At 58.3% G+C, this 26,794-nt stretch overlaps 1 protein-coding gene across 4 annotated transcripts; it reads right to left on the bottom strand.

Moving 5' to 3' along the window:
* Nucleotides 1-362: 362 nt before the first annotated feature.
* Nucleotides 363-22,340, bottom strand: CCDC102A (coiled-coil domain containing 102A). Of its 4 annotated transcripts, none has more exons than XM_087420202.1 (9): nucleotides 22,187-22,340; nucleotides 13,702-14,425; nucleotides 11,430-11,656; nucleotides 8,697-8,805; nucleotides 6,682-6,798; nucleotides 6,183-6,392; nucleotides 4,487-4,657; nucleotides 3,108-3,211; nucleotides 363-919 (listed from the first exon to the last, which is right to left on the bottom strand). In XM_087420202.1, the coding sequence occupies exons 2-9, from the start codon at nucleotides 14,290-14,292 to the stop codon at nucleotides 790-792; spliced, it is 1,659 nt and encodes a 552-aa protein (XP_087276328.1). In that variant the 5' UTR covers nucleotides 14,293-14,425; nucleotides 22,187-22,340; the 3' UTR covers nucleotides 363-789. The 4 variants fall into 4 exon arrangements, with proteins under 4 accessions (XP_087276328.1, XP_087276326.1, XP_087276329.1 ...); XM_087420200.1 differs by lacking the exon at nucleotides 22,187-22,340 and adding an exon at nucleotides 20,036-21,560; XM_087420203.1 differs by lacking the exon at nucleotides 22,187-22,340 and adding an exon at nucleotides 15,147-15,252.
* Nucleotides 22,341-26,794: the final 4,454 nt, after the last annotated feature.

The raw sequence follows: 26,794 nt of genomic DNA, 5'->3' as shown, positions 1-26,794 counted from the left end.
TAATTCTCGTGATGGCTCTACGAGACAGCTAATTTACAGATGGAGAAATGGGCTCAGAGAGGGCAAGTAACTTCTCCAAGGTTGCACAGCCAGTAAGGGGCAGAGCAGAGATCTGAACCCATCCGGAGCCAGAACTGAAGTCTCTTCTTCTCCAGATTAGACATGCACGTGTCTTCTCCCTCCCCTCATAGGAGCTGGATTCCAGACCATTCAGCAGCTCAGATGTTCATTCATTCATTCTTCCTCACATTCATTCATTTATTGTCACTTGACATTCCTGAGCTCAGGTTCTGTGCCAGGTGCAGGCTGATGCTGTCTGTCCCCCACCCCCCTGCCCACATCTGCCACTCTCAGGCCTCCGCCCAGAGAACCTGAACTCCTTTTATTACAAAAGACTGGGTTTATCACATTGTACTATGAACAGCTCCTGCCCGACCCCCAAGGCCCAGAGAAGCAGCCTGGGTCGGAGCCCCACCAGCCCTCCCTTGACACCCCCCTTCCCCTGCACAAAGGTCTCGGGTGGGTGGGGCACCTAGACGGGGCCTTGGAGTGGTCCCGGGGTTTATGACACCAAACGGGGCCAAGGACCCCGGGCATATACATACAATATACATATAAAACACAGGCCGTGGCTTCCCTTCCACGGGGCGTTGGTAGGTGGGACCACGGATGCGCACCGTGGGAGAGAAGGCAGTGGGCCGTGGCCTGGGGCGGCGTCTGCTCCCAGAGCGAGCCCAGGCAGTTGCGTCAGTTCGAGTGGCCGGTCAGCCGGGCACAGCCCTAGGAGCTCTAGGCCACCTGGATCTGCAGGTCCTCGTCCTCGTCCAGGTCGCTGGCTCCGTCCCCAGCCTCCTCGGCGCCAAAGCGGGCACTGCGGATCTTCCCGAAGAGGGGGGCGTTCTGCTGCTGCCGGCGGAGCCTGTGGCGGGGACAGGAGGTACTGACAGCAGCTACACCTTCCCTGACACCTCCCCGCTGCCAGGTTCTAGACCGGACCTCTGACACGCATTACCTCATCTCACATCATCCCCCCAGAAGCCTCTGAAACGAGGGAGGTGCTGTCACCCCCATTTTACAGACAAGGAAACTGAGGCACAAAGCAGTTGAGTAATTGCCCGAAGTCCCACAGACAGCGCGGAGTGGGGCTGGGCTCTGGCCTGAAGCCGCTGGCTCCGGAGTGGGCCGGGGCTGAGAGGTGAAGCCGCTGGCTCAAGGTCCAGCTGCTGGGATTCGAACCCAAGCTAGGCTCCAAAGATCACAGGGAGAGGGTTTGAGGGCGGGGGTTCTGAGTCCCCTTTACCCCCACTGTCAGTGAGACAGGGCTCCGCCCTGCCCCACATTAAAATTCCTAAAGCTGAAATTTAGAGGTGAACTTGCCTCGAAGAAGGGCTGGGGGAGGAAATGCCCATCCCCCAGCTGGGCGGCCCTGGTTGCACCTTACTGGAAGGCATGAATTATTAACACGGCAGGGAGGGGCCCAGGCGGGGGCCTCCATTACTGCGCTGTGATTTAGTGAGCTGTCCCCGGAACATTAAAGCACAAAAAGTTGGGAAATAAAAAGACGCAGCAGACCTGGAGCCCCGCCCGCCAGCCCTGATGGAGGCCCTTGAGAGGCAGGGCCTGCCTGCCCATTGCGGGAGTTTATGGCTCCCGAAGAACGCGGCCAAGACTGCGGGAAAGCCCCGAGGCTGGGCGGCCTTTGGAGGGGTGTGTGCTGGGAGGGCGGAGTGGGCAGAGCTGGCCAGACACCGAGGCTGACTTGGACTCATGCCCGGGGCCCTGCACAACGCTTTATAAGACAACATCCCAGGCAGATGGGGAAACTGAGGCTCGGCTGGCCATGTCACACAGCTGTCAGGTCTGGCTCCACAGCCTGTACTCTTAGCGGTCACGGAAACTCAGCAGAGAGTCCATGCTCAGTAAATAAGGGCGCAGATGGCCAGGGGGCGATCCGGCCTGACTGCCCACCAGCTGTGTGGCTGTGGAAGGCTTACCCTCTTGTACCTTACTTTCCTCATCTGCCAGACCCCTAGAAAAAATCTCTTTCCCTTCCCACGTCTCACAGGAGCATGATTCTTACAGCAGAATATCTGACCCAAATATTAGCTCCCAGCCAGGCGTGGTGGTAACAGCAGCAGAAGCCGACGGTCACTCAGCATTTATTATGTGCCAGGTTCTTTTATAAGCAGAGATCAGCTCATTTAATTCTCACTGCGACCAAGAGGGGAGAACTGCTACCATCCCATTGCACAGATGAGGAAACTCACCCAGGGAGGGGAAGTGGCCCACGACCACACAGCCACTAAGGGCAGAGCCAGGATTCCCGCCACCCAGGCGGCCTGGCTGCAAAGCCGGGCTCCCTCTATTCCGTGACATAAGAGGGTGCAAGGAGGGCCCAAGCCCAGGGCCTGGCACGGGAAGAGCCGGTCAGGGCTCTGGTTACGACGCCCCTGGGGTGGGGGGCTGTGAAGGGGCAGGGGCTTGGACTTGATGTTCTCTGACATTTCACAGCTCTAAGGGGAGCCAGGGACAGGGTGTGATTCACAGGACGTTGGGATGGGGGGGGCAGGAGAGGACGCAGAGTGTGCGGGGTGGGTTCCCCAGAGACCCCCCAGGCCTCACTGTGGCTGACGACTCCTGTCTGCAGCTGAGGGGGTCTGGCCTGCCATCATGGCTCCCTGCCCTCCAGTCCCTCAGATCCCAGCTGGCCTGGGACTGCCCCAGCCCGGGACCGGGGGGCTGCTTGCTCTTCTTGTTAACGACTCACAGACCCACTGGCCCTACCCACTGCCCTGCCTTGAGCCTGACCTTCCTTCCCTCTCGCCACCCGCCCACCTGCCGGAGGAGACAATTGCAGGGCTCCCAGCTGGGCCGGCTTCCTGCGCTCCCCGTCCCTGGCTTCCTGGCCCTGGCCCTTCCTGCCTGGAGGGGACAGGATTCTGGCCCCAGGGAGCCCGGATGCTTCCTTCTCTGTCTCCCCCTCTAGCCTGAGTTTGGGGCTCCAACCCTGACCCGGTGGCTTCCCTCTGCGGCAAGTCTCTCTGCCCTGTTTCTGTGCCCTGGCCGGGAATCCTCTCCCCCACCGGGGGCTGCACGCGGGGGCCCACCTGGACTGCAGATGCTCCAGCTGCACCTGCAGGTTCTCGCTCTGCTCCGTCTGCTCGTCCAGCGACCGCTGCAGCTTGCGTGCCTGGTTTTGGGCCTCGTCCAGCTGGGGGTGAGCATGGCCAAGAGCATGCGAATGACCTTGGGCTGGGCTGGGCTGGGCCGGCCTCGCCTGCCATCCGCCTAGGACCAGCCCCTCCTGCCATTCCTCTGCGGGAACATCCTTCCCCGAGAGCAATCCCTGTCTCTCCCGTGAGGCCTAGACCAAGGCCCACCTCCTCCAGGGAAGCATCCTTTTTCCTCCTCTCCATTCCCATTGCCCCTCGCTTCCCAATCTACGCATCCTCCAATGCCCCAAGCTACTGATCCGTCCATCAACCCACCCACCCATCTATCCCTATCAGTCTGTCCATCTGACCATTCAGCCACAGAAATATCCATGCGCCCATGGAAACACCACCTACCCATTCAGCATTCATTAATCTATTCAGCTACCCATTCCCCTCATTCTATCCACGTGTCCTTCCACTCTTCCAGATACACCTACCTTCCCATCTAGCCTCCTGTCCTGTTCCCCTCTGTCCATTCATTCTTCTACCCACTGGTCTAGTCAGTTATCTATCCATCCTTCCACTGTCCCCTCAGTCATCCACCTTTCCATACAGCCATATACTCATCCATCCAATCACCTACCCATCCATCCATCCATCCATCCACCCACCCACCCATCCTTCCACCTATCCACTCATCCACCTCTCTCCATCCATCCATCCATCCACCCCCACCCACCCATCCTTCTACCTATCCACTCATCCACCTCTCTCCATCCATCCATCCACCACCCACCCATCCTTCCACCTATCCACTCATCCACCTCTGTCCATCCATCCATCCATCCATCCACCCACCCATCCTTCCACCTATCCACTCATCCACCTCTGTCCATCCATCCATCCATCCACCCACCCATCCACTGATCTACCCATCCAATCACCCACCAGACATCTGCTATTACATCTCATCCCTACATCCTTCCTCCCTCTCCCATCCATCTATCCACCTATCCTCTCACTCATCTGTTCATCACTGCAGAGTTATCTTTCTCTCCTTCCATTTAACTACCTATGCCTCCACCCACTCATCCACCCATTAATCTCCTCAACCACTCATCTACCTCGTCTGTCCATTTTTCTTCCCACCCTCCTACCCACACACTTATCTACCACCATCCACCCATCGCCCACCCACCCACTCTACCCTGGGCACCTCCTGAGAGTCAGGCTCCTGCTAGGCACTGGGGAGCCAGCAGGGCGCCACACAGGAGGGCGCTGCAGCCCCGCCCTGCCCCAGCTGAGGTCTGAAGGCCCCAGCAGGCGCTCACCTCGTCCTCAGCCTGGGCCAACTCCTTCTTGAGCTCCTCCACCCGCAGCCGTAGCTTCCTCACCTCCGCCTCGTGCTGCTCCACACGCCGGGTGGCGTGTGCCAGCTCCGCCACCTTCTCCTGGCACTGCTTCTTCAGCTTGCCATGCACATGCTTCAGGTCCGCCAGCTCCTGCCGGGCAGCAGAGACGGGGGAGGGCTGGGTGTCAGAGGGCACCGCGCCAGGGAGTCCCAGGGGTCCGGCGGTCCTGGGATGCGGGTGGCCCTTCTCCCCACAATCTCTCCACCTGCTCTCTAAACACGAGCACCAGAGGTCTGGCTGGACGGCTGGAGGCCAGACGTGGCATCTAGTGAGGTGAGAGGCTTGGGGGGCAATGAGCAGAGAGGACCGGGTGGGTGGATGAGTGGCTCCATTTTGGATGTGTAACTTTGAGGCGCCTGCTGGAAACACGGTGGAGATGTCCAGCAGGCCAGTAGAGCTGAGTCAGATTTTCTGGGGAGGAAGGGGCTCTGGAGCCTTTGGTCTATAAATGGTATTTAAAGCCCTGGGTCTGTGGATGAGCTCAGCTGGGGAGTCAGTGTCGGAGGAAAAGAGATCAGAGGCTGGAGTGGCTGGGGTGAGGATGAGCAGCTTGGAAAGGAGATGCCCATTCCTGAGCTCTGTGATTTCTCCGAGCTTCAGTCTTCACATCTGTAAAATGGGGCTAGGCACTGTCTAAAGGTCTCTCGAATCCCCCCTCTTTGTTCCATCTCCACCAGCCTCAGCCTGGTCCAGGGCTCCATCATCTCTTGCTGCCTCAGGAAACAGCGATAGCCTCCCCACTGGCCTGCCTTCCCATGTGCCTTCCACACGGCAGCCAGTGAGCACTCTGAACTGTAGCCTGCTCACACCCACCTCTTATTCTCAAAGGTGGCCCACAGCCCCGGCCCCACCTCCTGCCATGTCCCCCTTGCCCACTCCCCTCCAGCCACACTGGCTTCCCTGTTCCTCCAAAGCTTCATGTCCCTGTCACCTTGGGACATTTATTCACATTATTTCCAACTCCTCTCCCCAAGTCAGTTCGCTCCCAGGTAACGTCTCCTTTTCCTTGAGACTTTTTGGCTCAAATATCACTGCCTCAGGGAAGCCTTTCCAGGACCCTGGGCCTAAACCAGGTCCCTGGTGCTCCCTCTTCCCGCCGGCAGCCACGAAGCTGTGTGACCAGTGTGTGTGCCTGACGGAGAGAGCAACGTCTGCACCCCTAAGCCATTGGCTGCAGGAGGGGAGGCCGTGTCCGTCCTGTCTGCTCACTGCTGTGTCCCCAGCACCTAGAACGAGGCCTACACACAGTCGGTGCTCAATAGACATGTGTAGGATAAATAAAATGGCTGTTGAGAGGATTAACTGATATAACAGACAAAAAGCACTGACACAGGGCCCGGCCCACAGTAGGCGCTCAATAAATGCAGCCTCTATCATAATGACCAGGCCTGGCCCACAGCGGGTGCTCAATAAATGCAGCCTCTATCATAATCACCAGGCCTGGCCCACAGGGGGTGCCCAGGAGCAGCTTCCAGGGCGATCGCCACCTCTGTCCTCCATTGTTACTTCAGGGGTCCCCGGCCCCCTGCGGGCTGGAGTGGACACGCAGTGCTGCTCTGTCTGGCTGGACGGAGGTGGGGCCGCCCCGGCCCTGGCCGCGCCCCCGCTGCCCCACCTTGTTCTTCTCGAAGAGCGCGGCCTGGCTGGCCCGCAGGTCGCAGTCCAGCGCGCTGGCGGTCTGCCTCCGCCGCCGGGCCAGCGCCTCCTCCAGGTCGCCGACCTGCGCGCGCAGCTTCTTGTTCTCGCGCTCCAGGCCCAGCTTCTCCGTCTCCAGCCGCTCGCGGCGGCCCCACTCGGCCGCGTTCTCCGCCTGCAGCCGCTCCATCTGCAACAGGGCAGGCGGGGTGAGGGCTCCCGGGGCAGCGGCACGGAAGGGCCTGAGCCGGACGCGCCCCCCTCCAGCGGCTAGAACTACCCCGGGCTCACCTCCCCGTGCGCAGGCTGCCAGGGCCGGCTGCTCTCTGGGAGGGAGGTCCGCCCCCTGCAGATTCGGGCACCCTCGGGCTGTCCCTGTCCCCCAGAGCACAGGCCTGCCTCCCGCCCTCTTCGAGTGACCGGCAGACGGAGGCAGGGCCCCCAGACCCTCAAGCCCCAGGCCCTCCCAGGCCCCTCACCTCGCCCCTCAGCTCCGCCATCTTCCTGTCCATGCTGGACCGCGCACCCAGCTCGTCCTCCAGGTCCTCGGACATGCGGCCCAGCTCATCCTGGTGGGCCTCCTTCAGGATGCTGAGCTGCAGGACACAGCCCAGCCTGGTTATGGGAGGACCACCCGATGGTGCAGGAGCGTTCAGCAAGGAGCCTGGGGCGGTACCCAATGGGCCCCTGGGTGTCCAGAACAGGCCCTGAATCTGAGCACTTCTGCTGCGTCCAACATCTCTCACCTCCTACCTCACTACCATCTAGCCTCCCGATGTCCGCTCTTGACCTCCCTGTCAACTCCTTTTCCACAATAGTAGCCCAGAATGAGATTTTAAAAAAGATAAATTCACTCACATCCCCATCTCTGGGTTCCTTAGGATAAAGACCAACCTCTTCCTACGGTCTCATAGAGCCCTGCACAATCAGACCCGTCCATCTCTCCTCTATCTCAACTCCTGCCCCGCTCCCCTTAGTTCACTGTGCACAGCAACCTCCTTTCTAGTCCTCAAAGACACCGAATTCCTGCCCACTGCAGGGCCTTTGCACGTGTGGTTCCCTCTGCCTGGTACACTCCTTCCGAGGTATTTTGCAGGATTGACTTTTCCCATTCTTTGGTCTTGGCCTAAATGCCCTCTCCATAGGGAGGCCTCTCCTATCCTCCTTGCCTAGAGGAGGTGCCTCCTCTGCTCTCCATCCTAATCCCTACTAGAAGAATGTGAGCTCAGGAGAACAGAGAGCTTGTCTGTCTATCCACCTTTGTATCCTTGTATCGCCTTAACACAGGGTAGCCCTCAATGTATAATGGCTGGACACATCCAGTGGATGTGAACACGGGTCTGCCTGTGGGTGCCGGGTTGGCCACATCAGAACCCCCGAGGGTGCTTTCAACACAGTGCAGATTCTCGGTACAGCAGGGAGACCTACAAACTTCCACTTGCTGCAATTATGGGGATGACCTTAAATACGTGATGTTGACGGAAAGCAGCACATACAATGGGGAATCTTGACAAGTATCTGCCAAACTGTATGTTTGTGCTTTACTCACTTTTCTGCAAATGATTACACTTCATAATTTGAAAAGACTAAAAAGACAGATTCCTGGACCTGACGCCCAAAGATGTTGATTCAGGAGGGTGAGGGTGGGTCCAGAAAGCTATATCATAGGAGATTCTCTAACAGATTCTACTGTAAGACCCGTCTTCGTCCCTGACAGGGCAGTTTCAGGCTGAGGTCTGTGATCCTCCCATGTTCTGGAAATGCACCCATCCAGCCGGCTTTCTCTGGGTGGCCGCGCCCCCTAGTGGCCATGGGGCTTGCAGTGGAGGCAGCAATGGCCGCCCAGCCGGACCCCTGCCTGCCCTGGAGCCTCAGCGTCATTTGTAAGACTGGACGTCAGGACACGGGCTCCTCGACAGCCACGAGGCTTCCGTGAGATCCAGCACACGCCACCGCCCGCTGAACGCTACATCCAGACCCCGCCCCTTTGTCTTGGTCCACGAGGCCCCGTGAGATTCAGCTCTCCTTGCGACCTCATCTCTCACTTACTACCCTCCAGTCCCACTGGCCTGTTTCCTGTACAGCCTCGGCCTGTTCTGGCCTCAGGACCTTTGCATTTGCCATGCCTCCTGCCAAGAACTCCGCTCCCATATCCTCTCAAGGACGGCTTCTTCGAATCCCTTTGGGTCTTGCCTCAAATGTCACCTTCTCAGGCCTTCCCTGACCCATCACCCCATCTCTCTCATCTCATTTTTGCTCCTTCGTAGCTTATGGATTTATCTGCCTGGTTGCTGCTGGTCTCCCGCACCCGGGGCCCCCACAAGGTGAGCTCCTGAAGGCAGAGACATTACCTGCCCCAGCATCGGAACACTGCGCGGCACGTGGCCAGCGCTTGACAGTGAACGAACTCCCTTCTTTCTCCCATTCCCACTGCTGAAATTCAACAGCACAATGCTGCTTCCTCCAGGAAGCACCCCTGGTCTCCAAGACTCACTTGCTTGAGCATCTCCTGCTTGGTCTTGCTGAGCTCCTCGTATTTGATCTTCCACTGGCTGAGCTCCCCTTCCAGCTTCTCAATGTTCCTGCTCAGTGCCAGTTTATCCCTGGGGAGGGAAGGGGAGAGGCAGACACAGGGGTGAGCCCACCGGGGCCCTCTGCTCAGAGTCCTCCTGTGCAGTCTGCACCTGTGGGGCCCCCATCTTTAAGTCCTTGCCTCGGCATTCAAGGCCCTGGCACCTTACACCGTGGCAGGCTCCCTGGTTTTGCACTTCTCCTGGAGCTGTACCCCCTACACAACTGCAGGTGCCCAGCTCACGGTGTGAGGAGGTGACCAGGCCTCCAGGGCACTGGCCGTCCCCGGGTAAGTGCCTCCCTCTCTCTGGGCCCCACGCTCATCTACCAAATACGACCCTGTTCCTGTTTTATGAACTGTGGCTCCTGTAAGGCTTGCTCTGAACACAGTTTTACAGTTAGAAAAGCTGGAAAACACTGTCCAGTGACAAGAGGGATAAGATCCACTGGGCGGACCTCCCAGGATCACCACTCTGCACTCTCCCTGAACACGAATGAGGCACCATGGGTAATGAGCACGGTGCCTGGCCCCAGCACACAGTAGGCGCTCAACCACCAGCTGCGCTGATCATTACACCCCAGCAGGCTGTGCTTCACAACGCCACGCCGTGCTGCTCTTTTTTCTTCTTCTTCTTTTTTTTTTTTGCTGACGAAGATTGGCCCTGAGCTAACATCTGTGCCCATCTTCCTCTATTTTGTATGTGGGTCGCTGCCACAGCATGGCTTGATGAGCAGTGTGTAGGTCCACACCCGGGATCCAGAAGCTGAACCTGTGAACCCCGGGCCACTGAAGCGGAGCGTGTGAACTTAACTACTACGCCACCGGGCCGGCCCCTGGTCTCCCTTTCTGCAAGTCTAACGTTCATGTCTCTAACGTGGGGTTCTCCGAGGAGACGCTGGCACCCTCTAGGAGGCATGTGAGAAACCCGCGGGGGCATTTTTGGTTATCACGATGACGGGGTCATTTAGTGGGCGGGGACCACGGGGACCTGACGCCCTGCATACCCGGGACATCCCGTCCACCCAGGAATCATCCTCCATCCCGTGTACGCGCGTGTGTCCCACTGGACATCCCTGGGGGTGAACAGGAGATCCTTTTCTAGATCTGCGCCTAGACCTCACACTGACTGACACACACACAGAAGTATCTTTTGTATGAACATCGAGTTTTCCAGGAACGGAATCACTGTATCAACTGAGGCAAGACCGCACTCGGCTTCGTTCAGAACTTCACCAAAGGCTCTTCGTCCCCCACGAAATCACGTCACCACAGCGACACCACTCGTGCGTGTGAGTTGCCAGCCCTGCTCACCGCACCTGCCGCTTTTGTAGCTGTCCTGGGAGTGACTTAGATGAGCAAAGACACAGAAAGCTTCAGCACTGTGCCCGACTCGGAGGACGTGCCACGTAAGCACCTGCTCCCAGGGTTCTCAGCACTCTCGTCCCGAATAAAGGCCCCAGAATCCGACTACTTCGTGATTTCTTCCGGGGGAGCTGTGCCCGAGCATCTCCACGTCACGATGCATAGATTTTATCATCAATTCCTTTCCTTTCCACTTTATACTTCAGTTAGTACAATACGTTGATTTTTGTCCATTCGTTTTGCTTAAGCAGAAACGTATTGTCTCATAGTTCTGGAGGCTAGAAGTCCAAGATCAAGGTGTCGAAAGGGTTGGTTCCCTCTGGGGCTGTGAGGAGGAGTCTGTCCCACGCTCTCCCCCAGCTTCTGGAGGTCTGCTGGCCATCTTTGGTGTTCCTGGGCTTACAGAAGCATCACCCTGATCTCTGCCTTCATCTTCACAAAGCCACGATGTTGATTTAAAAGAAAAATTATGTGTGTAGATAGATTATACTATCTGTGCATTTAGCGTCTGGACAGAAAAGGGGGCATTATGAGATATTCATTATAATCAGGCTTGTGGCCCTGCAAGGTCACTGGTGACCTCCACATTCTAAATCCACTGGTCAGTGCTCAGTCCTCTTCTTACCTGACCAGCTGACACTCCCTCCTCCTTCTCCCGGTTTCCCCGCCCGCCACCAGCTCAGGTCTCCCTTGCTGCCTCCCTCTTCCTCTGCTCTATACTTGGTCAGCTCCAGGCTCTGTCCTCTGACCGCTCCCCACCCACTCTCCCCAGCTGATGGCTTTCAATCTCATCTATTTGCTGATGACTCTTGCATTTTCCCCTCCGGCCCAGAGGTGTCTCATGAACCCCAGACTCTTTCACGTATCCAACTGCTTCCCTGTCATCTGAAAATTAACATGTCCAAAACCAAACTCCCACCTGCCACCCTGCAACCTCCCGTCCCTCCTTCCCTGCTTTAACCTCTGCCCACGGCACTGTCTCCCCACTAGAATGTAAGCTCCGGGAAGGCGGGGTTGTTTGGTCTTATTTATGGCTGTGTCCTCACTGCCAGGCACAGTGCCTGACCCAGAGCAGATGCCCACTATGTATTATTTGAATTAATAAAAAAAACTGTGCATCGGGTCCTCGGGCAGAACACGGCTGCTTGAACATCCCAAGACTCGAGCCCGGACAGTACCATTCCCCTTCAGCGAGCCTCACGTTCTGTGACACTGATTTTCATTCTGGGACTCTGAGGGTGCCTAGGCGTGGCCTGGCCCGTCCGCAGCCCCTGCCCGCCTCCCGGGACTCACTCTCGCTCCTTGAGCAGCACTTTCTGGGACTCATCCAGCCGCAGGCGTAGGGCGGTCAACTTGGAGGCATCCTCCTCGATGGTGGCCGTGTCCTCCCAGGGCAGCCAGCTGCGCTCCTGGCGGCCCGAGCTGCCCCGTGGGCCCCCGGCCCCCACGCTGCGCGCCTCCCAGCAGCCCTCGGGCTCCTCTGGTCTGCTCTTCAGCAGGCTCTCCACCAGCTCCAGCTCCTGTGGGGACCAAGGCGGAGGCTGGACCAGTGGCTCCTGAGCCCTCACCCTCCTGGCCTTCCTCATGGCCTCTCCCAGGCCCTGGATCTGGGATCAGCTTGGTGGGTAACCTTGGGCAAGTCACACAGCCCTTCTGGTCCCCAGTGTCCTCTTCTGTAGCCTGCCTCTCCATCCCTGGAGAGTGAGGGACACCCCCTCCTCTGGGATTCCCCCTTCACCTCCTGGAACTGCACACAGAATCAGCCACCAAGGTTCCCTGTATCCTGGAAGATTTCCCAGGAGAAGTGGTGAGCTCCCTGTCCCCGGTGTGAATGAACATAGAAGCAGAGTCCCACAATGGATAAGACCTAGATGCCCTCAAAAGGAATGCTGGTTCTATTATCCCATTTTTTAGATGCAAACACTAAGGCACCGGGAGATGAGTGACATGGTCAAGATGCACAGGAAGGCAGCCTCTGTGAGCAGAACCAGCTCCCAGACAGGAAGTAGAGGGATTATGAACCCAATGCCAAGCCCCCCCCCACCTCCAGCCTGCTCCTGCCCACCCCCAAGGCCTGCCTCTGACCACAAACCCGAGATGCCCACGACCTCCGCTCCAGCCGGGCTTCCCCCACAGCCTTCCCAGACGAGTCCAGGCCAGCCCCTTCCCTGAGCGGCCCTTGGTTTCCCTATCTGCACTGGGATAATGGCCCCGAGGACCCCCTGAGGAGTGAGATTCTACTCCTCCTGTAGCTCAGACTGTCTGCGTGGGGGCCTCGGATGCCACCTGGTCCAAAGCCGTTCCACAAATGGGGAAACAGGAGGGAAGGGACTTGTTCTGGGTCACAGAGCACAGGAGTGGCTGGGCTGGAGAGCAAACTCAGAATGCAGCCCCCGGCTGCCACTGCTGTACCTGCCACCTCCCCGACTGTGACTGACAACCAGAACAAGGCAGGACAGGAATAGCGCCGTGAGGCTGGCTGACAGGGGCTGTCACCATCTGCACCAAAGAAGAGCAATAAATGTCACCTCCAAACACCGCGGAGGCCTGGGGAAGAGGGGGCTTCAGCCACCAGGAGGCAGCAGGGCCCACTCCAGCCTACAGCAGTGGAGAGGGCTGGGCAGGGGAAGGGAGGGGGCAGCCAAGAGTCGCAGCTGGAGGAGCTGGTCTATCTGGGGATGGGCTGGGGGCAAGCTGAGCCCCTGGATGGCCTTCTGGTGCAGGCCTGCTGGTCCGGGGAGGCTGCCCTCCATACCCACCGTTAATGCTCCAGCCATACTGATTATTACCAGGGCCTTGAGTTCACCTGCGTTCAACTACCCAGCAACTCATCACCAGCTGGGAGACACTGGTACTTAACCTCTTCATGCCTCAGTGCCCTCTTCCACAAAGCAAATATCTCCTGGGGTTGCTGTGAGAATTAACTAAACGCACACACAGAGCTTAGCACCCCGTGTAGGCGCCCACTGAACGACGGGAGCTGTTCTTATTGCCATTTCACTAACTCACCAGGCGCTCTCTGCCCCCGGGCTTTTGCACAGCCGTTTCCACACCTGTAACGCCTTCCTGCACTTTCCATAGTTAATTCCTCTGCATCCTCCCTAGTCTCAGCTTAAACGGGAACTCTTCCAGGAAAGCTTCTGTGAAGCCCCCTCCCCAAAGCATGGAACAGCGTCCTCCTCTGTGCTCCTGGTGCCCTGACAACCCCCTACCCCACAACTTTGATTGATGAGAGTGATAAATGTTTACCCCTCCCGTCAAACTCAAGTTGAACGCAAAAATGGCTTCAGCTCTGCTACTAACGGATGCCTTCCAGGCAAGTTCTTAGATCCCGCTCCCGCTCAAAGGGGAGTGGAGGGGCCACCGGAACCCGGGACTCTCCGCCCTGGGGGTCTCCGGGAGGGAGGTGACCTGGGGCCCTGCCCGACCCAGCGGAGTGAAACCTCCCAGGGGCCCAGGCCCTTACTATCCCTCTCTGAGCCCTGGGACCCTCACTCCTGCCCACGTCAACAATCAGCCCCGCCCACTTCTAGACCGGAGCGCTGAGGCCTCGCCCTGCGCGCACCTGGCTGCCCTGGGGCCTCTCCGCCCCGACGTCGCGCACCGGCTCGTGCTCCCGCTCCGGCTCCGTCTCTGGACCGTCGGGCGTCCTGTCGGCGGAGCCCCGGGCGCCCCGCAGCCGCGCCAGCTCGCGGCCCCGCGCCTCGCACTCGCCCTGCGCCTCCTGGCGCTCGCGCCGCGCGCCTGCCAGCTCCTTGGTGAGCGCGTCGAGGCGCTGGCGCAGCTGGCGCACCTCCTCGCGCGCGCGGTTGCGCTCTGCGCGCACCTTGCTCCACTTCTCGCGCCAGTTGGCCGTGCAGTCCGACCACCAGCGCATGGTCTTTTCCATCTGCGCTGCCCGCGCCCGCGCCTCCTCCAGCTCCCGCAGCCGCAGCTCCTCGCGGCTCTCCCAGTCCCCGTCGGCCAGCAGCGCGGGCGCCGGCGGCAGGGGCAGCGCGGGCGGGGGCCCGGGCGAGGGCGTGCCGCTGGACGGCGTGGGCGGCAGCGAGTCCGCCGGGCCCATGCGCTCGGGCGACGGGCTGCCCAGGATGGTCAGGAGGCTGCCCTTGGACAGCTGCGGGGACTCGGCCAGCCGGGGGCTCGGCCCGTGGCTCATGGTGCGGCCGCGCCGACGGGCTCACGGGCCCTGAGCTCGAACTCGCGGCCGCGCTCAGGAGCGGCTCGGGGGTCGCGTGGCGGATGTGACGCCACAGCGCATGATGGCCACCGGGGGGGACGCCTCCGCAGACCTATGGAAGAACACAACCATTATTAGGCTGTGGCCACCATCTGTCCATATCATAAGATCAGACATGGGAAGGGCGGAACCGGCAGAGGGAACAGCATGGGCAACGGCAGGAGGAGAGAAAATGGTCTGCTCCAGGAGAGCCCCACTGAGGCTGGAATGGTGAGAAAGGGCCTGCAACCGCTTCCGCACTGGCCTCCAGACCACCCCACCCCCCAGTCCCTTCATCCTGCAGCAGCGGCAGCTGATCTGACACCTTGATTTGCCATCCTCCACCTTCAGGTCCCACCTCAGGCGCTGAATGGCTGTACTACTCCCCCATCTCGACCCCGAATGCAGATGCTTCCAGGCTGGCCCTGCTGCCACGAGTCCCCTCCCTGCCTCTTCTGGCACTGCGCTAACTCTTCTCATCCTGAAAGCTCATCTGAGACATCACCTCCTCCTCCTGGAAGTGCTCCTGGACCACCTCAGGCCAGGGGCTCAGCCCCCGCCCGGGTCTCCATCACTACTCTAACCTTGCTGTACCATCCGTCAGTATCCATCTGCTCCACAGCCTCACCCCAGGCTGTGAGTTTGCTGAAGGCAAGGGCTGGCTCCTGGCCAGTTTTAGTCTTAGCACATGACAATGACACTTGTGGAGGGCCAACTACAGGTCAGGTACCATGCCTTATGTGAACTATCATTTATTCCTCTCAACAGACCCCAGGGACATTATCGACATTTACCGAGGAGGAAAGGGAGGCTCAGCAAGGTTAACCCGGGAGGGGATCCAGATACGGTATCCAGGAGTCCATGTGAACACTGGTGAGGGTCTGGTGAATACAGGCATGCCCTGGAGGTATGATGGACATAAACCAGTGTCTATTAGATGGTGGGGGCGCCGTGCCATGCCCACCACCGGGCTCTGCTATTCATGGGCGACATCCCCTTTAAAATGAATGAGACACATGTCCCTCTCTGTCCCTAAGCTGACGCACTATCCCTGCATTGGCCTCGTGCTGACCACCATCAGAGCCCCTCGGGAGATTCCTTCCCCATTCACCTGAGCCTGCTCCACGATCCTCACCCGGGCCCCTAAGGCCCCACCCCAACTGCCATCCCTCCCTGTTCTGAGGGGCCAGTGCACTGCTGGTGGGACTCAGCACCACGGCAGAGGCCTCAACACCGGCTGGTCCCAACACTGCCTGGCCAACCCTGTGTCCCCTCCTCACCCTCTTTCAGCCTCTGACCCCCTCACTCTCCGCAGGTGATCTGATGTCCGAGTCTGCAGTGAAAAGGGCACTCCCTCCCTGTCCTGCCCCAAGCCTCATGGCCCCCTCCCCTCTGCCCCTAAGAGGACAGAGGGGCTCTCCCTCCTTGGGTCAAAGGTCCCCCTCCTCCAGCTTCTCCCATCCCTGCCAATGATGCCCTCTCCAGGGGGCCTCACCCCTGCTGAAGCTCTCCCAGCAATTTCCTCTCGCCTCACCTCTCTCCTCCCTTTCAAGGCCCATCCGGAGTGGTCCAAACTTGCTGTCTCCACCCTGCCCACCTCCCTCACCCTCTCTCATCAGGCCATGCCAGGCTGGCTTCCAGCCCCACGGCTCTACCCACTGGGCACGTCTCAGCCCTCTCCCATGTGCCCTCTCTAGCTCTGGGCGCCATCCGTCCCTCCTGCTTTTCTGCATCACTCTCTTCCAGGACGTTCTCCAGCTGCTCCCCATCCTGGTAGGCAACCTGGGCTCATCCCCTGAGTGCTGGTGTCATCTGGTCCTGGGCCCCCTTCTCCTCTCCCGCTGCCTTGGCAATTTCCTCAATACCCCTGAATCTCTCTCCAGCCAGGCTGCCCTCCAGAACCTCCCACACCCCCACTAGGATGTCATGCAGACAACTCAGACTCTGGTCAAAACGGAATTCACCGTCTCCATTCCCCCTACAACCAGCTCCTCCTTCTGGATGGCCCCTCTGGGAAAAGAGCACTTCCTCACTCCCTTGTGCTATGGGGAACATTCTGGAATCTGCTCTCTGAGCCCCCAACCTGCCACCTCCAAGTCCTGTCAGTCTGCCACACATCACATAGAGCTATCCACCTTCTTCCTACTCAGCCACTAACCTGTCAAGGCCACCATCTGGGCGACTGCAGTCACCGCCGCCCACCCCCTCCCCCAACCACTTTTGCCTTCTTCAAATCCAATTTTTTTTTTTTTTTTTTTTTGCTGAGGAATATTTGCCCTGCGCTCACTTCTGTCGCCAGTCTTCCTCTTTTTTTGCTTGAGGAAGATCAGCCCTGAGCTAACAGCTGTGCCAATCTTCTTCTATTTTTTTGTATGTGGGGCACCGCCACAGCATGGCTGGTGAGTGACGTAGGTCCACACCCAGGATCTGAACCAGTGAACCTGCGATGCTGAAGCGGAGCGCGCAGAACTTGAACCACTCAGCCACGGGGAGGCCCCTTCAAATCCATTCTTTTTTTGCGTGTGTGTGTGTGAGGAAGATCAGCCCTGAGATAACATCTGTTGCCAATCCTCCTCTTTTTGCGGAGGAAGATTGGCCCTGGGCTAACATCCGTGCCCATCTTCCTCTACTTTATATGGGACGCCAACACAGCATGGCTTGACAAGTGGTGCGTCGGTGTGTGCCCAGGATCCGAACCTGCAAACCCTTGGGCCGCTGAAGCGGAGCATGTGCACTTAACCGCTGCGCCACTGGGCCGGCCCCCAAATCCATTCTTTTTTTTTTTTTTTAAAGATTTTATTTATTTTATTTTTTCCCCCCAAAGCCCCAGTGGATAGCCGTATGTCGTAGCTGCACATCCTTCTAGTTGCTGTATGTGGGACTCGGCCTCAGGATGAACGGAGAAGTGGTGCCTCGATGCGCACCCGGGATCCGAACCCGGGCCACCAGCATCGCAGCACGCGCAGTTAACCACCAAGCCACAGGGCCGGCCCTCCATTCTTAACAGCAGCAGCCAGAGAGTTTTTAAAAATGCAAACCTGATCATGCCAGTGGGCACACCTTTTGTCGTTACCAATAGCTCTGACCCCTCTCTAGTGTCAATTGCAAGCTCACTCCCTCTGGGATGCCCAACTCCGAAAATCCTTCAATCCCCAAAGGAGCTAACCACCAATCCCACCACCTGCTCACTGTCGGCACCACCCACTCGGTCCCTTCTCCCCTGGCCCAGCTCACATTCCACGGTCCTAATCTTGCCTGCGGTGCCCCAGCCCCCTCTCCTGTCCTTGTCTCTCCAGGGAACGCCCACCCTGGTCACCTCCACTGCTCTGCCTGCTCCTGCCCTCCCCTGTATAACCCGGCATCGCAGGTTTTACCCCGCCATGGGGACAGTGTCAGTTTAAATTCACGAGCACTACGTCCCGGTTCCTCGGTGCTGCTCAGCGATCCTACTGCATTCTCTAGTCCATCTGCTGTCTGTTTATTGTCTGCCTGCCTTCACCAGGCATCAGCACTAGGCCCGGCTCTGTCATAACCTCACGTAAGCCACTGCCCCTTTCTGGGCCTCAGTTTCTCCACCAGTAGAACGGGGATAGAGGGTGAGGGAGACCAGTGCTTCTTGATCAAGGGGTCCTTCAGATTCACCAGGACACTTGCTTAAAATGCAGTTCCTGGGCCCCACCCCCCAGAGTCATGTTCAGGGGGGTGGGGCTGGGAATCCGCATTGAATCGTCCAAGTTTGGGACATGGGAGTAGTTAGTGATGTTCTGTCACCATCCATAGTTTCATACACACAAACAAGTATGTCACAACCCCAGCGACACCTGCACAGACAGTTATGCACCCAGACACTGCCATACAGCTCTCAGGGCCCCACACACCACTGGCAAGCCGAGGGTCTTCTCTGTGACTCAGTTTCTCCACCTGTGCAATGAGGTGGCTGGCCTTGATCCCACATGTTCACACAGACATCTGTGCAAACCCAGGCACATCTGAGACTCACACGCAATCCCACACACATAAACAGACACAAAAGACACGGGCTGACACATGTACTCAGAAACAGACCCATATGCACGCACAACTAGACGGATGCAGAGAGATGCTCACCTGTAGGTACAGAGTAACAGACACACCTGAAGACATACACAGGCCAACATACAGATGGACACACATGGAGACATGCAAAGATACACAGTCCTAAGTCAAGGAGATGCACACGCATACATACACACAAACACGCATAGGGACACACACTCCTCCTCTCCCTATTTTCCTGGCCCAGCTCCACGTGGAGAAGCTCTTGGAAAAGAAAAACAATGTGAGAGCCTGCGGGGGAGGGGACAGAGACAGGAAATCCGAGTGCCAGCCCGGCAGCCCTGAGCTGTGCTAGCAGTGGGGCCTGGGCCTGGGCCCTGTCTGCTGGGCCCTTCCTGCAGCCCTAAACTGAGACGGTGGCGGGGATGGGGCCACCGTCACATCCTCTCTGCCTATAGGAGCTGCCAAGCCTGGCATGGGCTTGGCAGGGAAGGGGCAGCCCGCTCCTTCCAGGAATCCCAAGCCTGTCGCGTAGGGGCAGGGCAGGCGCCACCCAGGCTCCTAATGGCTTCCAGGCGCGCATGCTAAAGGCAGGGGTGGGCTCCAGACTCAGCTCCTGTTCCCCTCCCCAGCAGTCTGGCCTGGCCCCTCCTGGGGGCTGAGGAAGAAGGGGAGCAGGGGGGACAGATGGGCTCTGAACTGCCCTCCTGCAGGCCAAGGTCTCTTGGAAGGTGTATGTGCACACCTAGGGGAAGGGGTGGGGGTGGGCTCCCAAGGTTGGTTTTCTGGAGAAGCCCCCCCTCCCTCCCCCAGCACACCAGGAACCCTGCAGACCCATGCAGATTCAAGGGCAGCCAGACCCTGCCTAGCAACGCCTCCCCTCACCCCCACCCCTCACATAACACAGCCTTGGTAACATACACACTCACCAAGAGTCCCATGCCACACAGGCTCAGCTCACAGTTACAGAGACAGACTCCAGGTGCCCTGCCCTGCCGCCCCTCCCCACCAGGCTCAGTGCCTTCTTCCCATGGGGTGTGCATATGTGCGTGGTAAGCTCCTAATTCCCCCAGGGCATCACTGCCCCCCAAGGAGCAGTCAGGGAGGGAGCAGCCACCACAGGCCCCAGGGAGCCTTCTTCACCCCACCCTCCCCTCTCCTGCCTCCCACCAGCCAGACGGGTCTCTTCTTGCTCTAACCCTCAGGGTTTCTGCTCAGGCTGTTCCCCCCAGTCAGAATGCCCCCCACCCCCGCGCCCGACTCAGAACTCCCCACGCATCCTTCTAGCTCAGTTCCACCACCTCCAGGAAATGCCTTGATCTCTCCAGCCCCACCCACTACCCAGGGAGCACAGCCAGATCTGGCCAGCTGCCCTCTCTCTTGCAGCACAGGCTTCCCCCCACCCAGACAGGACACTCGTGCCACCCAGAGCGTCTAGGACAGACTGTGCCTACAGGATTTGCTTAAAGTTGGCTGGTGGAGTGGAGAGCAGAAGGCTGAACTGTGACCTGGCGCCCCCCTAGCTGGGCAGCAGGGCTGAGTGGGACTCAGAACTCCTGCACCCCAGCCCCACAGCCATCCTCACTGCTCCAGGCAGCTGCTGGCCCGCTCTAGGACAGAAACAAGGATGTCTGGACCCGATACTTGCCTCAGGCTAGGCTCTCATCAGCCCTGTCCACGGAAAGTGACCAGTGGTTCCTGTTGCTTGTGGACTTGTCTGGAATGTCTCTCCCTCTTTCTTTCTCCGTCAGCAAACTCCTACACATCCTTCAAGACCCACCTTCGGTTTCTCCTCCTCTGGGAAGCCTTCCCTGATCTCGTACACAGAGTATGTTACTGCTCCCAAAGCACTGGCACCTCCCTGCTCTTCAGCAATGACCACATTGTGAAGTCCACAAGGGCATCTTGGTTTTATTGGCTGTCAGCACAAGGCCCAGCATACAGCAGATGCTGCATAAATGCTTCCCGGGCTGATGGATGGAAGATGAACAGTCAGAGGTCATCCATGGCCAGGTCAGGGGTCAGGCCTCTTACCTGAGGAAGCCTAACTGGCCCACATGGGGACAACTTTGTGTTTAGTCCTTAATGTGTTTAGATGACTCTCAACAACCAGCAAGAGGAGTGAGCAATGCTGAGGTCTGGATGGGGGCCAGCTGAGGGGACTGGCGGCGTGCCTAGTGGCCCAACTCTTCCCTCCAGCTCAGAAACCCCCTTTGTCCTCCCAGAACCTTTCAGGTAGGGCTCCGGGGCTGGCCCATGGCCACAGGCCTGGCTGTGGGCAGGAGCAGAGCCCGGCAGGAAACCACAGAGGACAGCCTGATTGGATAAGTGCAGGGTCCGAGGCTGGTCAGCCACAAACTACGGGCACCTGTCCCTGCAACCAGCTGCCCGGGCTCCACCCGCTGGACCTCCAGGAGAGGCCTGAGAGGGCAGGAGGGAGGCGAGCTGGGCCTGCAGGCTGGACCTGAGTCCCAGGGAAGGCACCCCCTGGCCTGTTCCCAGGTACCCCCATCTCAGATCCGGCAGCCACAAAGATACTCTGGACCACTGACTGGAACTCCTTTCTTTTCAGATGGGCCAACCGAGGCCCAGAGGAGCCGCGACTTGTCCACATGCACATAGAGGACCAGCAGCAAAGCCGGGGGGTGAGGGGCTGCAGTGCTGGGACTGGATGCCTCCCCTCCTGAGTCATGACTACCTGAGGGGCAAGATGCCCCTGGGACCACCTTCACGATGGGGTCCTCAGGCATCAGACCAAGTGGCCAGGCATAGCTGGTATGGGAGGGGGGACGCCCTTCATGGGGGCCGACCCCCAGCTCTGGGGCTCTCAGCAACTCCTTGAACCGTTCACTCCGGCACAGCAGACACTCCACTACTCCCTGCTCTGCCGCTGATATGCTGTGTGATATCTACAAGTCCCTGCACTCTCTGCGTCTGTTTCCTTAACTATACGATGGGGAGAGGCATTAACAAGATTCCTAAAAGCTCCGCCGAACAAGTGGGCAGACCTTGTACTAACCTGAACTATGCCAGCCCCACACAACCTTGTACAGCCGCCACTTAAGACAGGAAAACTGAAGCCCCAGGTGGGGAACGGGCTGGACAGATAGCACCGGTTGGCACCATCAGAACGGTAGGGCAACGGAGGCCCACTCCCTTGTCCTCGCACTGAGCCGTCGCTCCATATGCCCCTACTCCTTCCAGAAATTCGCTTTCTGCCCTCCCACTGCCACGAGCCGCCTCTTAGTCCTCACTTCCTCGCCCCCTCCCCAGCCGCACGCCCCGGCCAGCCACCCCGCTCCCCCTAGCGGCGTGCGGGGTCTCCCAGCCCTGCGCGGCGCGGTCCCGCCCACCCCACCGCCCGGCCCCCATTGGCGACCGCCGCGGGCCTGGGGCGCGGATGCCGTGCTCCGATTGGCCCGCGCCGCCCGTCCATCCCGCACTCGCCGTGGTGACCACGTGGGTCCCCTGGGAGCGTTCCAAATTCCGCCCCCGCCCGCCGCCCCCTCCCGTCCGGCCCCGGCCCGCTGCATTCCGAAGGCGGTCTTGCCCTCCCCCCAACCCTGGCAGCCCCTCCACACCAGAGGCTGGGAGCCCCGGGAGGTGGGGGAGCCCAGGGAGGGGACTAGAAAGTTCTGCTGAGTTTGGGGGTTGCTGCGGACTCGGGAGCCCCCGCTGCTCCCCTCTCCTCCAGCACGCCTCCAACTTAACCCCTTCCCTCCCGCGGAAGGTTCGCGGCCTGGAGGGAGTTCCCGGGACGCGGTGGCTTTCCGCCCCCTGCACTGCTGTCCCCGCTCACCTCGGCCGGGGACCCACGGGCTCCGGACGTCCGAGCCGCCGCGGCTGGGCGGGGCGGGCACGGGGCTTGCTGCGGCCGCCGCCGGGAGGGCCGAGGGAGGGCCGCGGAGTCTCCTCCTCCCTCGGGGTGGGGGGTGAGGGGGAGGGAGAGGAGACGGCCGGGCGGGGGCGGGGGCGGGGGGCCTGGGCAGACTGCGGCCGGGCTGTGACCCCGGCCGGCCGAGTCTTGGGATGGGGGCACCAGCCTGACTTTGGGGCGAGGGGCGCGGGCTGTGCTAGGGAGTGGGCCGGACCTGGACAAGAGGCCCCACCCCCGCATGGGGCCGAGAGTGGGGGGACGGAAGGCAGGGTCCGGGGCCCCGCGGTGCTCGGCTTTCCCGCTTCAGGTTTCTCGAGCGTCAGCGACGTACTAGGCGCCCCGCAGCAGACGTGGGCACCGTCTGCTCCGGGTTCAGCACGTGGAGCGTGCTCCCCAAGTGTTCACTTTTGTTACTTGCATTTTTCCTGGTGCCACCTCTGCCACCGAGTGGACGTGGAGCAGCAAGTCTCTGCCCCTTATCGGGCCTCAGTTTCCCCTTTATACAACAAAAGGGCTGAACAAAGTCACCTCCCTCGTGTTGAGAAGCGTGGGGGGACGCCTGGCCCACCGGGTGGTCTCCCGAGTGCAGTGGTGCTTCCTGCCTGCGGCAGTAGGAAGCCCGTGGCCGGGCCGCGCAGCCCCTGAGGCAGTTACCGTAAGGCGCCCTTTCGTGTGCCGGGGCGCTTTGGGGCTTCCTCCCTCGGAAGTAGGGTGTCTGCGGTTTGGGCGGGAGAGGGTGGGGCGGGTGCCGGGAGGCCGAGGGAGGTAAATCCATGTAAAAAGAGGACCAGAAATTCACAGATATTGACTGGAACCCGGCCTGATTGAGACTTTACCTCGAAATAGAATAAAAATGATGAAGATAAATTCGTTTTAACCCGTAATTAACAATATTTAGATTACGATTGTAACCACGCACGCATTAGAATGCACGAAGACTCAGCTCTTTGCGGCAAGCGATTCATTTTTGCAAAAATATTTGGGAGTTTCAAATCCAAGGGTCACTCTGAATCCTTTCAGAGTCAAACAATTCTCTCTGGAAGGTCTTGGTCGTTTCTTTTCCTCTGTGGTCAGCTGCTGCTCCGTTCTATCGCATCACTTCCATCAGTTTCATAAAATCCCACGCTTTTTGCAAAGTTTGCAGTTTCTCTGTTGGTTCATTTGCTTTGTATTTGCACGGGGAAACGTGGGTAGCATCTGACAATCGCCTAGAGACAGATTTTGGTGCGGGTTCGTGGTGTTTGACAGGGAACTGATCTGTAAATGTTGCAGTGGCTGAGTTTTGCTTGCTGTGCTCCTGGGACCTGTGAGATTCAGATATGGAGTACTCAGAGGACAGGGATGTCCCCAGTTTAGAGCTGGGGAAATGCTCAGGGAGGCTTTTGCCTCAAACTTACCCAAAGACCCACAGCCAGTAAGCACGGCCAGGGACCAAGAGCCCAGGCTTCTTTCCCAGAGTTTCTGGAGGTGGGGAAAGGGATGGAGAAGGTGGAGGAAGCTGAGCTGATGGTGAACCTAAGCTTCAATTATAACGTCATCACAGTTGGACGCTCTCTCATAAGAGAGGACACGAAAATACTGTCTTAGGGGAGTTTCTTGCAGGGGGTGGTGTGGGGGGAGCCACCCACTCATGGAACCAAGATGGGTGCTGAGCACAGGCTTGGCAGTTCACATGGGTTATCTCAGTTTTACAGCCACCCTGTGAGCTGGAGGTTGTTACCACCATCTCATGGTGAGAAAAGTGAGGATCAGAAGTCAAGGGACAGGCCCAGGGTCACAGCTGGGAGGTCTCAGAGCCCCGATTGTCACTCCTGTTCCTAAAACCACACTTCGGGCAGGCCTCTGGATGCAGTGCTAATCTGGTGCCAGCCTCCTAGTGGCCATGAGGGGTTTCTCTCCCCAACTCAGCACAGTGGGGTTTTTTTTTTTTTTTTTTTTTGGTGAGGGAGATCAGCCCTGAGCTAACATCTGTGCTAATCCTCCTCTTTTTGCTGAGGAAGACTGGCTCTGAGCTAACATCTATTGCCAATCCTCCTCCTGTTTTTCTTCCCCAAAGCCCCAGTAGATAGTTGTATGTCATGGTTGCCCATCCTTCTAGTTGCTGTATGTGGGACGCGGCCTCAGCATGGCCGGACAAGCGGTGCATCAGTGCACGCCCGGGATCTGAACCAGGGCTGCCAGTAGCAGAGCACGAGCACTTAACCGTTAAGCCACGGGGCCGGCCCAACACACAGTGGGGTTTTTGATTGAGGCTTGCGTTAGTATTTCCTTCACTTCAGCACTTCTCCATTCTGTATCTCTGCCACCACTTTGCCGTTAACACACAGCACTTGTGCCATTATTTACTTAGCATTTTTCTTTATATCTTTTCACCTTTTAGTACATAAGTGTATCATAGGGTAAATAGGATGTCTGTATCAGTTGCCGTAAATAGAAGAAAATCATAAAAATAAATATCACATAAACAAGCAACATCATTGATCTAGCTAGAAACTTTCTCTGTGTAAAAAGGGACATAATTTGTGCACCCCTATTCTTAGCAGCATTATTCACAATAGCCCAAAGGTAGAAGCAACCCAAGTGTCTGTTGGTGGATGAATGGATAAACAAAATGTGGTCTATACATTCAAAGGAATATTATTCAACCTTAAAAAGGAAGGAAATTCTGACCCATGCTACAGCATGGATTAACCGTAAAGACGTTATGCTAAGTGAAATAAGCCAGTCACAAAAGGACAAATATGGTATGATCCTACTTCTATGAGGTTCCTAGAGTAGTCAGATCCATAGAGACAGAAAGTGGAATGGTGGTTGCCAGGGGCTGGAGGGAGGAGGGAATGGGGAGTTATTCTTTAATGGGGACAGAGTTTCAGTCTGGGAAGATGGAAAAGTTCTAGAGATGAATAGTGGTGAAGGTTGTACAACAATGTGAATGTACTTAATACCCCTGAACTGTATATTTAAAAATGGTTAAAATGACAAATTTTGTCATGTATATTTTGCTACAATAAAAAAATCATTAAAAATCTGGTATCCTGTTTTCTATGTCCAAAAAAGCTTGAAGAATGAAAAAAAAAAACACAAGGCAGTGGTCGAGAAGAATTAGAGACAATTTAGCTCTAACAGAGGCTTCTCCTGGATGCAGCCGGGATTGAGAAAGACTGAAACGTAAATGACTTTTTCGTGGTGTGACTCAGTTTATCTAATGTGCTGTCGGGGCTCCCACTTACTGTCCTCTCGCAGATCACCAAGGTGAGTAGCCCCCCACCATGGGGAGACACTTCCCTAAGGATGGTGTATGGCTCTCCCCCTGGGTGGGGAATGGGAGGTGGCTTGCCCTCCCCCCTGCCTGGGGGACTGAACAAGGGGCTTGCATTACCTCCTAATGTGGAAGCATCTGGAATGTCTTATGGGGGAGTTGGAGGCAGGCAAGCTGTCTCAGAGGAGGCAGGGCTCCAGCTGAGCCCTGAGGGATGGAGAGCAGGTTTAGTGCTATCCAGGTATATGTGTGTGTGTCCCAGCTGGGACAGAACAGGGAGAGGGGTATAAATAGGCAAGCACATCCAGAACTGGGTGGAAGTAGAAGTTGGCTGGGACTGGACCATGAAGGAAATAGGGAGCCACTGCTGGCTTTTAAGCTGGGGAGGGTCTTGGCAGTGAGTTCCAGGATCTGGAGTGCAGGGCTACGTAACAAGCACCCTCAAGTGAGGCAGGGCACAGTGAGGCTGGCACAGACCCAGGATGCAAAATAGAGGGGCTTCCTCCTCGGCCCCAAGCGCAGCCGCCTGGGCTCGCAGATAGCTTGAGGAGGAGGGCTGCTGGTGTTGCAACCCTAGAGGTGGCTAGGAGACCTCAGAGAGGAAGGGCCTGGAGGTGAAGGTCTGGGTCACGGCCAAAGTGCAGAGAAGGACGAGGGTTTGTCAAATCACCCAGGAGGAGTGTGGCTGAGGGTCAGGACACAGGTGCACAGGTGTCCCTGCAAAGCCTTTGCACTGCAGTTGGGGTGGGGGGCCCGAAAACATGGGCCTGCGCCTCCCTGAGATGCCCCTTCCTTCCAAGGAGCCGCTCCCCTCCCCCTCCCCACAGAGGCCACCTGAGCTCCCTGTGGGCTGCGCTGGGGCTGATGCTGGAAGGGTCCCGGGGTGGGGGCAGAGGGGGGAGACCGTGTTGGGACTTGCCTCTTTCTCCCTGTTGCTGCATCCCCATCCCACCCCAGGGGTAGAAAAGCACATTCCTGAGTCAGAATTTTCCCACGGAGTCTGGCTGGGGCCCAGGCAAGAGAGAGCACTGTCTCCCCACCAGCGCACGCAGACGCCTCCCCTTAGGGTTCCGGGGAGGAGGCGGCTGGTGTAGGACAGGCTTGTCCAGACCCCTGGCTGGAGGAGAAGCTGGTTAGCCTTCCAGGCCCCCAGTTCTGGCCGCATTTTCTGAGCTCTGCTCCCACTGAGGCCCTTCCCCAGAGGGCTCTGCCACAGGGCAGCTCCGGGCTCCGCCCTCACCCACTCCAGGCCTCAAGCTTCCCAGCTGTGG

The sequence above is a fragment of the Ceratotherium simum genome, chromosome 30 (genome assembly GCF_057802395.1).
Source record: "Ceratotherium simum simum isolate JZ-2026a chromosome 30, ASM5780239v1, whole genome shotgun sequence".
NCBI classification, from domain to species: domain Eukaryota; kingdom Metazoa; phylum Chordata; class Mammalia; order Perissodactyla; family Rhinocerotidae; genus Ceratotherium; species Ceratotherium simum.
This window is presented reverse-complemented; position numbering and strand designations above follow the sequence as displayed.

Excerpts from the sequence above, each read along its gene's own strand:
- CCDC102A (XM_087420202.1), bottom strand. The coding sequence starts at position 14,292 with ATGAGCCACGGGCCGAGCCCCCGGCTGGCCGAGTCCCCGCAGCTGTCC. Across the intron at positions 3,212-4,486 it reads TGGCCCAGGCTGAGGACGAG|CTGGACGAGGCCCAAAACCA; the intron begins GTGAGCGCCTGC and ends GCTCACCCCCAG. Across the intron at positions 920-3,107 it reads CTGGAGCATCTGCAGTCCAG|GCTCCGCCGGCAGCAGCAGA; the intron begins GTGGGCCCCCGC and ends TCCCCGCCACAG.